This window comes from Rana temporaria, chromosome 3 (assembly GCF_905171775.1).
Source record: "Rana temporaria chromosome 3, aRanTem1.1, whole genome shotgun sequence".
NCBI lineage: Eukaryota > Metazoa > Chordata > Amphibia > Anura > Ranidae > Rana > Rana temporaria.
This window is the reverse complement of record NC_053491.1, coordinates 41,413,596-41,426,187: the sequence shown is the minus strand read 5'-3', so window position 1 is coordinate 41,426,187 and position 12,592 is coordinate 41,413,596. Positions and strand designations below refer to the sequence as shown.

Below are 12,592 nucleotides of genomic sequence, written 5' to 3'. Positions count from 1 at the left end.
AATGATCCCGTAGGGGGCGGGAATCATTTAAATTAGGCGCGTTCCCGCGCCGATCGTAGAGCGCATGCTCCGTCGGGAAACTTTCCCGACGTGCATTGCGGCAAATGACGTTGCAAGGACGTCATTTGCTTCAAAGTGAACGTGAATGGCGTCCAGCGCCATTCACGATTCACTTACGCAAACTACGTAAAATTCAAATTTCGCGACGCGGGAACAACGGGTATACGTAACATGGGCTGCTAATAGCAGGGGCAGCCTTGCGCGAAAACCGCCGTACGTAAACAACGTAAATTGCCTACGCAGGGCTCGCGCAACGTTGTTAATCGGTGTTAGTATGCAATTTGCATACTATACACTGAGCACAACGGGAACGCCACCTAGCGGCCATCGCAAGAATGCAGCCTAAGATATGCGGGCATAAGAGCCTTATGCCGCGCAGATCTTAGGCTGCAGTCGGCGTAACGAGGTTCCTGAATCAGGAGCACTCGTTACACCGGGGCAAGTAAGCATTTGCGCTGTGTACAAAAAGAGAAAATACCGCGCTTACACACTTAAAATAACTAACTCAGCTGCAACACGGCAGTGTCATACAAACACAAATCACGTAAGGAACAGAAAAAATGTTGCGCTATTAATAAAAAATAAGCTAAACAAACAGTAGATAGCAAAAAATGATGGAAATAATGTAAATATGCAAAGACCCCTAATAAAAGAGGAATAAAACAAATAACTGACAAAGGAGTCTTTGTGTCAATCAAAAATCATTGCAAGCAAGTTCTTCAGTATTGAATAAATTGTTGAAAACATATGCGATGACCGACACCACTAGATAGAAAGGTGGAGGCTTACCGGATGGCAAGCAATGACAAGCTTGCGGCTGCAAACCCCAGCCAGGGCCTTTTGATGATCCTCGCAGGGGGATGACAAGGGGATGGATGTTGAAGCTTCCCGCACCAAGAGCCACAAGATCACGGCGTGTCACACACAAAAAGAAGGGACTCAATGGTGAAGTACAGCAGGACCAGCATATACAAGGTATTCGTGACTCAAGGGACCACCACCACCAAAACACCCTAAATTTGAGAGGCTTACCAGAACGTAAGGCAGTATAAACGTGTGGTTAAACCCATAGCCAGGGCCTTTAAAATCCCACGCGGTGATATATCTTACGGGTCCTCCGGTATGTTAAGGTCAGTGGGTGCATAGAAAAAACGATAATGCCCACATGGTGAAGTATGTAAGTTCAGAGGTTTAATATAAAAAGTATTACACTTACAGATTAAAAGCAGAAAATAGATAGAAGCCGGCCGGCTCTAACAAACGCCCGTCCACACGGAACGAAGAAACGTCTTGCGTCAGCACGCTACCTTCCCGACGCACGTTTCGTCAAAAGTTGACGTCATCTGGGGCACGGGCGACGTGCTGACACTACACAAATAAATAGACTAAAACCAAGCCTCGATCTGAGTCGCGGGCTAAGTGACCGCCCATGGGAGTCATGCTGGAACGCATAAACAGAATGTAACCTATGGTTACACAGGCGCAATTGCTTCTTGAATCTACCCCAGTGTTTTTATTTACAGCCCGCCCATTACCTGCATAGGCAGCTTTCGGTAAAGGTGAATTAACCCTTTAAGCGAACGTTATAATATTTTTATATGGTCATACATGCTCTGTTATTGTTTTTTTTCTTTGGGAAAGGACATTCTTTTATTATTTTTTTTACCAATTACTACTAATGGGCCATAGTTACCCTGTGTTTCTTTGTCATAAAGGTCTCCTCTGCTATCATAGGGTAGAATGGTCAGTGTACTGGATATAAGTGTTCCTTTTGAATCGGCATGTTCTGTCTGTGATGCTGTGTATCTGTGTTCAACCTGTTTGATTCCAGAGCTGTTGGAAGTGCTTGGTGTGGAATTGTTGCTGCGATTGTTCCTCCTGCAGGCAGCTGAATCACAGATCACGCTGAACACAGGCAGATAGGGATGTTGCCTTGTTCTGAGCTGAATACAAATTTTCTCCCCCTCCTCCATCTCAGCCATTGCTGCCAGATTTCTTGCATACTGATGATGCTTCAGTCTCCGTCCAGGTTCCCCTGCTAGGAAGAAACACCATCCGCTCTATTACGTTTTCTATTAGAGGTAAAAGTTTTAAAGGGTTTGCTGATCAAGAAAGTATTCTTAGGTTAGATGTGCCAATTTTAAACTATTGTAAATGTAATTTCACTTCGTCATAGCTAGATCTCAGTCTTTGTCTTCGGGGCTCATCAACTGACGGCGATCAATCTGAGCTAGGCTTCAGCAGAGGGATTAAGCCTTTCAGCACTATAGACAATTCATTGTGGTAATAACGGAGCTTCTTCCACAAAGGACACACGTGTAAGCCGAGCAGGTGTTAGATTCACCCCTTCTGTTGGATTTTATTTCTTATTTCCTTCTGGGATTACAAGAGGACTCATTAATAAGATTGGCGTGTATGTTTTTGTCATTTCGTAGAGTTAATTTGGGACTACCATTCCAAACTGCCTAGTGATTGGTGAACAGTCATTTTACAGACAGGTACAGCTTTTAAGATTTGCGTTATATATGGTGTCAGACGTATCAGTTGGTACAGTGTTTCTCAATGTGGGTTCAGTTTACATTCCTCCAGGGTGCCATAAGCATGGGACCCACTTTGCCCTGGATCCGGGCCTGTGGGAGGTCCTGCAATAATGTGATGGGGGGACCTCTAATTTATAGGGGGTACTCTGATATGAGGGAGGCTCTGACATGAAGGGGGGGGGGGCTTTTGATGTGATTGGGAGATCACTAATGTGAAGGGGGACTTTTGATGTGAAGTTAATTTCATTGAGGCGGTTGTGTGCACCATCCCAGGCTCAGGTTTCCATCCTTGCAGGCTCAAGTTTCCATCATCCCAGGCTCAGGTTTTCATCATGCCAGACTCAGGTTTCGATCATCCCAGGCTCAGGTTTCGATCATCCCAGGCTCAGGTTTCCATCATGCCAGACTTAGGTTTCGATCATCCCAGGCTCAGGTTTCCATCATCCCAGGCTCAGGTTTCGATCATCCCAGGCTCAGGTTTCCATCATCCCAGGCTCAGGTTTCCATCATGCCAGACTCAGGTTTCGATCGTCCCAGGCTCAGGTTTGCATTATCCCAGGCTCAGGTTTCCATCATCCCAGGCTCAGGTTTCCATCATCACAGGCCCAGGTTTCCTTAATTCCAAGCTCAGGTTTCCATCATCCCAGGCCCAGGTTTCCTTAATTCCAAGCTCAGGTTTCCATCATCCCAATCTCAGGTTTCCATTATTCCAGGCTCAGGTTTCCATCGTCCCAGGCTCAGGTTTCCATCGTCCCAGGCTCAGGTTTCCATCATCCCAGGCTCAGGTTTCCATCATCCCAGGCTCAGGTTTCCATCATCCCAGGCTCAGGTTTCCTTCATTCCAGGTTCAGGTTTCCATTATCCCAGGCTCAGGTTTCCATTATCCCAGGCTCAGGTTTCCATTATCCCAGGCTCAGGTTTCCATCATCCCAGGCTCAGGTTTCCATCATTCCAGGCTCAGGGTTTCCATCATTCCAGGCTCAGGTTTCCTTCATTCCAGGTTCAGGTTTCCATTATCCCAGGCTCAGGTTTCCATTATCCCAGGCTCAGGTTTCCATTATCCCAGGCTCAGGTTTCCATCATCCCAGGCTCAGCTTTCCATCATTCCAGGCTCAGGGTTTCCATCATTCCAGGCTCAGGTTTCCATCATTCCAGGCTCAGGTTTCCATCATCCCAGGCTCAGGTTTCCATCATCCCAGGCTCAGGTTTCCATCATCCCAGGTTCAGGTTTCCATCATTCCAGGTTCAGGTTTCCATCATTCCAGGCTCATGTTTCCATGATTACAGGCTCCAGTGTCCCACTGATAAGCAAAATGTGTTTTTACATTTTAGACTGGAATGCCTCAAGGTGCTGCAACTGAAAAATGATTGAGAAATTAGTTAGTAAATACTGCATATTCAAATTAAACATTGATAACAAGGTTAGTTGGTAATGCTTGATGAATTGTTAATATGAATTGTTCGGCCAGTTTTGTGACTCACACACCTCCCCCACATTGCTCAGCCAGGCAGGTGACAATCTGATTTCCTGAATAAGCATCATTGTCCAAAAAGAAGATAGGTGACATATGAAAACATGGAGACATCTTCCTGGCTCGGAGCACGGTGGTAATCGCTTAATGAAGTAGCAAGTCTTTTAAACAGTTCACATGTTTGTAGTTCAAGCATATTTATATGTTTGCATGGAGTCCAATACAGATCCTATTAGAACACTCCTTAAGGTATAAAAAAAAAATGCTCAATTTAAGATTCCATTTAACCTTCAGAGGGCTTAATTTATCTTGCAAAGAAATATAGTACCTTGTGTCAGGTATACCAAAAAGGTAAAGTAGCCCAGGAGCAGTACTTTCTTTGTAGAGTGGGTCATGTTGGCAGATCTGCTGTAACCTTCACAAAAAAGTAATAAAGTAATATATGTTGCTGAATTTGTCATTTTATATTGTTGTAAAGGCTTCTCAATGGATGAAGCCATGTTGCATAAGCCTGCAGTGTAATCCATACATTTGATAATTGTAATGTTGAAGATTAACAATGATTTTTATGAGTTGTTTGTGTTCCCAGAGATGACCACAGACATCCCAGGATCTGTCACTATACCAGGTGCTGCCATGGCAACAGGGCCGGTGAGGATGGCGGGCCAAATGTCAGGACGTGGAGGAAAGCGAAGGTCGGGGTAAGTCAATGATGTTTCTTTGGGACAGGCGTAAAGGAAAGTGTTGGTATGTGACCTTTATGATTTTTAATTTTGCTGTTCAATCAGAATAACTGTTATCAGTAGCCTTAAAGGGTAACTCCACCTTTGTGAAAAGAATATAGCCAATAAAAAAAATCGTATAATGTATATAATGGCCACATAAGCGATATTGTAATTTACTGTTATTAAAATGTACCTGTCCTTTTCAATCTGCAGCCACTATAATTTTCTGTAAAAGTCAATGCAATATGGTAACCTGGAGGTGTTTAGTACACAGGTGGTGTACACAACTTCCCCAGAAATGTATTTTCCTGGTTGTGTGATTGACCCAGAAATGTGGACTAAGATACAGGTAGCAAAGTAATTATTTCTTTGATGAGATACTCCCCAAGGTTAACTAGTTTAAAAAGATGGCTGCAGCTGGGAAGTGGTTCTGTTATCCTAACTGGGCGTCATATCACGTCCAGCAGGATAACATGCCGGCGCACGCCGATCGCGAGTGCGGCGTGTCAGTCTGACATCCTGCATCTCCGATTGTGATAAGGAGCCTCTGTCAGAGACTTCTTATCACGTGATCAGCTGTGACCAATCACAGCTGATCATCGCGTGAACTAGGAGGTACCGGTAAACGGCATTCCTTGGTTCACGCTGACAGGGAGAGCCGATCGGTGGCTTTCCCTGTCAGAGGGGGGGGGGGTCTGATTACCAGCGCAGCCCCCTCAGATGTGCCAATCACCTTCCAATCAGTGCCCAGCAGTGCCCAATATTAAAATCTGCCAGTGCCCACCTCAGTGCCAATCACTGCCCACCACAGTGCCAATCACTGACTAGCAGTAACATCTGTTAGTAATTTATCAGTGTTTCATCATCAGTGCTGCCCATCAGTGCAACCTGTCAGTGCCAATCAGTACCACCTATCAGTGCTGCATGTCAGTGCCCATCACAGCCGCCTTTTAGTGCCCATCACAGCCGCCTGTCAGTGCCCATCACAGCTGCCTGTCAGTGCCCATCACAGCCGCCTGTCAGTGCCCTTCAGTGCCGAGTATCAGTGCCCATCAGTGCTGCATATCAATGTCGCCTATTGGTGCCCATCAGTGCTGCATATAAGTCCTGCCTATCAGTGCCCATCAATTCTACATATCAGTGCCTCCTTATCAGTGCCCATCTGTGCCACTTTATCAGTGCCGCCTCATCAGCGCCGTCTCATTACTGCCCATCAGTGAAGGGGAAAGCAACATTTTATGACAGAGACTAAGAAAAACTTTTTTTTTCCATTTTTTTTTTTAGCAAAAAATAAAGACCCCAGAGATACCACCAAAATAAAGCTCTATTTGTGGTTAGAAAAAGATAAAAATTTTGTTTGGGTACAGTGTTACATGACCGCGCAATTGTCATTCAAAGCGTGACAGCGCTGAAAGCTGAAAATTGTCCTGAGCATGAAGGGACAAAAGTGCCTGGTATTGATGTGGTTAAAGGGATGCAAACACTGCAACATTCCTCATTAGAAGACTGCAAGCGTATCAGCTGATTAGGATGAACAGACACTTCCAAGAACATAAACAAACAAACAGCTTTTTCTCAGAGAAGTCACAAATCCACATTGTAGCGGTGATTCATTCCCTGGGGGAACTCTCGTTTAAAGATTAAATATCCATCAAACCTCAGGTAACAGCAGTTTACAGTGAATTTCCCCACCGCAAGAGAACGGTTTAACCCTTTCCAAACCTAAAAAGGAAAAAGATGCCATATTTCCACTGTGTTCATACTTAAAGTATTTGGATACATTAGATAGATTTTTGTCACTTTTATAAGATGCCCCATGGAAATGTACACTCACTTTAGTTCTTAAAGGTGTGAATGGGCTCCTGCAGGGCCATGGCGTCCTGTCTGCTCCAACAACTACTGCTGCCTCACCAGGCTCAGGCTGGCACGCTGAGGACTGAAGGATCCTCCAGTGAGCCTACATCTACTGTGCTACGGAATAAAACTACTAATTAACAGTAATTTTTATGAATGAAAGTACCCTGCCTAAAATTACTGCTTGGGCAGGTCGATCTGTGCCCAACTGATCTGTGGGTGGTCCTGGCTCCTGTCGTAAAGTAAGTAGTATAACTATAGGCAAAACTTTTTTTCTTTGTTGTGGATAGAGTAAGGGAGGGTTATAACCCCTTTTTTTTTCGTCACCTGTCTCTCATTTCCCATAGCCAGACAGGAAGTGAGAGGAAATCCCTTCAAATTAAGGGAATACCTTGGGGACACACGGGCACCATTATCGGTGTTCCCATTGGAAGATTTCACCTCCTTCTACTTTTCTGGGGGTACAACCCAGATTTTCTTTTACTTTCACTTTCAATAATAATGGTAAACAGAACAAATTTAGCAGTAAAATCCTGACAGTTGTTCTAATCCCTCTCCACTCTATCCATTTTTTTAAAATAACAATTTTCTTTTTTTTTTTATTTATAAAAACAAAACAGCAATGCACATGTTCAGATGTAGTAAACATACAAAAGTAGAAAAAAAGGTATATGGGCTTGTCTAAGCTATACATAGTGCAGGTGGGGGGAGGGATAACAACCTCCGAACTTCAATGTTACGCATACCACTCTAGTTATATCTTAAAGTGGAGGTTCCCCCCTAAAAAAAAATTCTAACAATACATTTTTTTTTTCTTACATACCTCGTTATCGCCGTTTCATCCCTCGGCTTCCGGGTATTCTTGCTGGACCTAGTTGATTGACATTCCTCCAACCGGCGCATACTGAGCGTCACGACTTTTCGACAGAAGCCGAACGTCATTGCGCAGGCGCCGTATAGAGTCGGCTCTATACGGCGCCTGCGCAGCGACGTTCGGCTTCTTTCGGAAAGTCGGAACGTCAATCAACTAGGAACACCCAGCCCCACAAGAATCATACCCGGAAGCCGAGGAATGAAACGGCAATATCGAGGTATGTATGGAAAAAAAAAAAACAGCATACCCGCAGTCTTCAGTCTTCTGAATGTATTGTTAGAATTTTGCATATGTATGGCAGGGTGGGAGCTTCCTCCATCTGAGTGGACGTTCAGGAACAAACGGCCCTCAGAAGGAGGGGGATCGCGCTCGCGTGCCCATGCAGTGGCGCGATCCCGATGCGCTTGTGTCACCCGGACACGGCGCATCTCCGATCGGCAGGAGGGCTCTGTGATTGGCCCTCCTGATCATATGACATGTCATGTAAATAGAGAGCCGGTTTCTAGGCGGTCGGCGCTCCTCTCCTCACACGGAAGTTGTCAGTGAGGAGAGGAGGGAGGATCGCTGCAGCTGGCCGGTGATCAGTGAGTATGAGCTTTTTACACACTGATCACCGGCCCAGTGTCCCCAAAACACTGACCCCATACATGTTCCCACACAATGTAAACACACAAAGTCCCCAAGACACATGTCCCCACACAGTAAAAACACCTGTCCCCCACATATGTAACAGTAAAATCACATGTCCCAATGATTATCTGTACACACATGTCCATGATCACCTGCGCACATCTGTAAATGAGAATTGTTTTTTGTTTTTTTTCAAATTTACATTCTTTTTTTTGCCTATATTGCAAAAAAAAAAAAACTTGAACGTGAATAAATACCACCAAAGAAAGCTCTATTTGTGTGAACAAAGTGATAAAAATTTAATTTGGGTACAGCGTTGCATGACTGCGCAATTGTCATTAAAAGTGCGAGAGCGCTGAAAGCTGGTCTGGGAAGGAAGTGGGTGAAAGTGCCCAGTATTGAAATGGTTAAGCACCACCATTGACACCAATAATTTGGGAGGGCCGTTCTCCCCTGAGGTTTACTATCCCACTGACCCCAATGATTTGAGGAGCTATTCTTCCCTGGTGGCCGGTTTACCAATGACACCATTGATTTGGGGGGGGGTATTTTCTGCTAGGGGTCACTATGCCATAGATACCAATGAATAGAGAGGCGATTCTCCCCTGGGGGCCCACAATCCCACCCACAGCAATGAATTGAGGAGCTATTCTCTCCTGGGTGCCATGATCTCACTCACACCAATGATTTGGATGGCTAGTCTTTGTGTCTATTATAATTACAGTAACTCATATTTTTATTTTCTACAAGATAACTAAAAGCATCTCTGGGTGAAACAATTCCATGCATCAGGTATGCTTGTAAATTTCCATATTTCTTACTGATAATATTGCAAGGAGCCCTTGCTATCTAAAAGCAGTGATATTACAAGTCTAAATGGCTACTGTTACTATACCCAGGTTAACTAAAGCCTTGTACACACGATCGGATATCTGATGGAATCTAATCCGATGGATTTCCGATGAAGCTGACTTTCATCAGTCTTGCCTACACACCATCAGTCAAAAATCCGATCGTGTCCAAACGCGGTGACGTATAACACTACGACGAGCCGTAAAAAATTAAGTTCAATGCTTCCAAGAATGCGTCAACTTGATTCTGAGCATGCGTAGATTTTTGACCGATGGAGTTCCATACAGACGATCGGATTTTTCTATCGGTTTTTTATCCATAGCAAAAATTTAAAACATGTTCTATTTTTTTTTTTTCACCAATGGAAATCAAACCGATAGGACCCACACACAATTGGTTTGTCCGATGAAAACAGTCCATCGGTCTGTTTTCATCGGACAAACCGATCGTGTGTACAGGGCTTAAGAGTAGTATTATAAAGAGTACGCTCATCAAAACTTAAATTCATACTCCATTGAAATGTTAAACTTTTTAAAACTTCAGTGGTTAGCCAAACTTTGCTTGTAAATGAAACATCTGTTTTGCTTTTTTTACCATGGTAAAGCCAAGAAGAGTTTTGTGTTTTACGACTCTGGCTAAGATGAAGAGGAATAGTGATGATTAAGAAATTATGACCTATGGGGATGTAAATAGAAAAGTGAGGCCTCGTACACACGACAGAGATTCTCGGCAGAATTCGCCGAGAAACTCGGTCAAAACCCGGATTCTGCCGAGAATCTCTGTCGTCTGTACAGTTTTGGCTCGATGGAGCCGCCAAGGAACTCGACGAGAAAATAGAGAACATGTTCTCTATTTTCTCGTTGTCCTCGTTCTTCTATGGGAGAAGCCGGCCCGCCGAGCTCCTCGGCGGCTTCATCCCAAAACTCGACGAGGAACTCGACGTGCCAAGCACGTCGAGTTCCTCTGTCGTGTGTACGGGGCCTGACACCCACCTGTTTCCCAAACTCTCCGGAAAATTAAAGCTGAACTCCGGGATAAGTAAATATTGTCTAAATACAAGATGCATGATTGTTATCACATGAATATTGGTGAGCTTTGTGTATTTCTTCCAGATCTGTGCAGTATTCCAGTGTAATGCCTCGTAGACACAAGCGGTTTTTCCGTTGGATAATAAATCAACGGTTTTCCCGACAGAATTCCTCTCAGCCTGCCTTGCATACACACGCTCAGACAAAAGTCCACCTGTCCAAAGCGCAGTGACGTACAACACGTACGACGGGACTATAAAGGAGAAGTTCCATTCCAAAGGCGCCACCCTTTGGGCTGCTTTTGCTGATCCTCGATTCACGTTTTTCATGCGCTGCAGTAAACGATGCAATCATTTGCAGCGTGACGAATGTGCTATCTCCATTACGAACGCTAGTTTTACCAGAAAGAGCGCTCCTGTCTCATACTTGATTCTGAGCATGCACAGTTTTCTGCCCGCCGGAAAAACCATGCATGTTTTTTCCGCCAGGATTTTTTCCTGACAGGAAAAAAGAGATCCTGCTCTCTTTTTTTGTCTAGCAGTTTTCCTGTCAGAATAACTGCGATGGAGCATACACACGGCCAGGATTCCCGCCGAAAAGCTCTCAAAGCAGTTTTCCCTTTGGAAAAAACGCTTGTGTGTACGAGGCATGAGACTTTCCCTCTCTGCCGGAGCTTCTTGTAATAAAGACCGGCCCCTGCTGCTCTCTCTCCTTGTGCAGGGAGACTGGTCTCGGCCCCACCCACTCCTGTATGTAGTTTTTTGCATGTAGTCTGCAGTGGGTGGACCAGTTGGGTACCGCCTATAACTATTCTCTGTGTAGCACAGTGATTATGTCAATGCTACTTTTATAAGGTAATAACTATGTTTGCAAAGACATTTGCTGCACACAAAGTGGATGTATATCCTTTGTGGCCATTGCGAAATATATTTAAAGGAAAGATTTTGTGCCCAGTTTTTAGCTATAAGTTGAACTATTTGTTATGGTGACTTGGATTCCCCGAACTGCGGACTCTAAGTGGCAGTTGGTCTTCACCAGAACTTCCGAATGGTGGAGTTGGGCCAGAAACCCTAGTGGCTCTGGATTTATAATAGATATAACATTTCAGTAAGTGTGGACCTCTTTTTTTTTAATGAGATATTTATTTTAACATCAATTGATAAATATCTGCTACTTTAGTAGCATACATCAGGGGTCCCTAAACCCGTGGGCTGCAGACCAGTGCCAGTCCATGCCCTGTTTGCAGCCAGGTGGCACAGGCTGCACTGAAGAAGCTGTGGCGGCCAAGCAGAGAGATTGCATTATCACCTCTTACCACCTGACCTGCATCACCGCTGCTGGGTCCACCTTCTCACATCTCATAGGCTAGAACCCTGTTGATATTAACCACTTTAGCCCTGGAAGAATTGGCTGCCCAATGACCGGCCATTTTTTGCGATTTGGCACTGCGTCACTTTAACTGATAATTGCGCGGTCGTGCGACTTGCACCCAAACAAAATTGACGTCTTTTTTTCCCCACAAATAGAGCTTTCTTTTGGTGGTATTTGATCACCTCTGCGGTTTTTATTTTTTGCACTATAAACAAAAAAAGAGCAACAATTTAAAAAAAAAGCTATATTTTTTACTTTTTGCTATAACTATCCCTAAAAAATACCAATTTTTTGCCTCAGTTTAGGCCGATACGTATTCTTCTGCATATTTTTGGTAAAAAAATAGCAACAAGCGTATATTGATTGGTTTGCGCAAAAGTTATAGCGTCTACAAAATAAGGGATAGTTTTATGGCATTTTTATTATTATTATATTTTTTTACTAGTAATGGCTGCGATCAGCGATTTTTATCGTGACTTCAATATTGCAGTGGACACATCAGACACTTTTGACACTATTTTGGGACCATTGTCATTTATAAAGCGATCAGTTCTATAAAAATGCACTGATTACTGTGTAAATGACACTGGCAGGGGAGGGGTTAACCACTAGGGGGCAAGGAAGGGGTTAAGTGTTGTAACGAGACCCTTGCTCGCTCGCTTTCGCTCCCCCGACACTCCTCTGCTACTGTTGAGTCAGCTTGCAGATCGCAACGTCTGATTGTTCGGTCATCCAAGGCTCTGGGATCTGAACTACAGCTATGTGCCGTTCGGAATCCATTAGAACAAAACACCAGGCAGACTGTATGTAAGTTCAAACAGGAAGAATTTTATTGGAAGCACACAACACACTTTTATACAGAATTTGGAACATCCCGCCCCCAACAACCGCTTTCCTATTGGTCAATTGTAAACTACATGTAGTTCTCCTTCAGGTCCTCTTACCAATGCAAATGAGGACTTGAAAATGGGTTCAGCAGGGATTGGTCCGATAGCTTGAGTAGAAGAACTGCTTATGTGTAATGAGACAGAAGCCCCAGGGGGCAATCAATGTACACAATAGCCAGACACAGAACAATGGAGCCGTCTGAAGCCTTGAGACAGAGCAGAAGACCCCCCACTGTGTAACAGGATTTTAAGGAGGAACACTTCCGCATTCCAAGGTCCATGACAAGTGTGTCCTAGGG

General features: G+C 44.3%; 1 protein-coding gene across 3 annotated transcripts in view; it reads left to right on the top strand.

Moving 5' to 3' along the window:
* The window catches only part of ARNT2 (aryl hydrocarbon receptor nuclear translocator 2), a 191,989-nt gene that overhangs the window by 19,169 nt on the left and 160,228 nt on the right, over window positions 1-12,592 (top strand). For 2 of the 3 annotated variants that reach the window (XM_040342429.1, XM_040342428.1), the window contains exon 3: window positions 4,662-4,773. In XM_040342429.1, the coding sequence (XP_040198363.1) occupies window positions 4,662-4,773 (112 nt within the window). Of the gene's footprint in view, window positions 1-1,986; window positions 2,142-4,661; window positions 4,774-12,592 lie in introns of those variants that run through there. The other variant, XM_040342430.1, reaches the window with a different exon arrangement.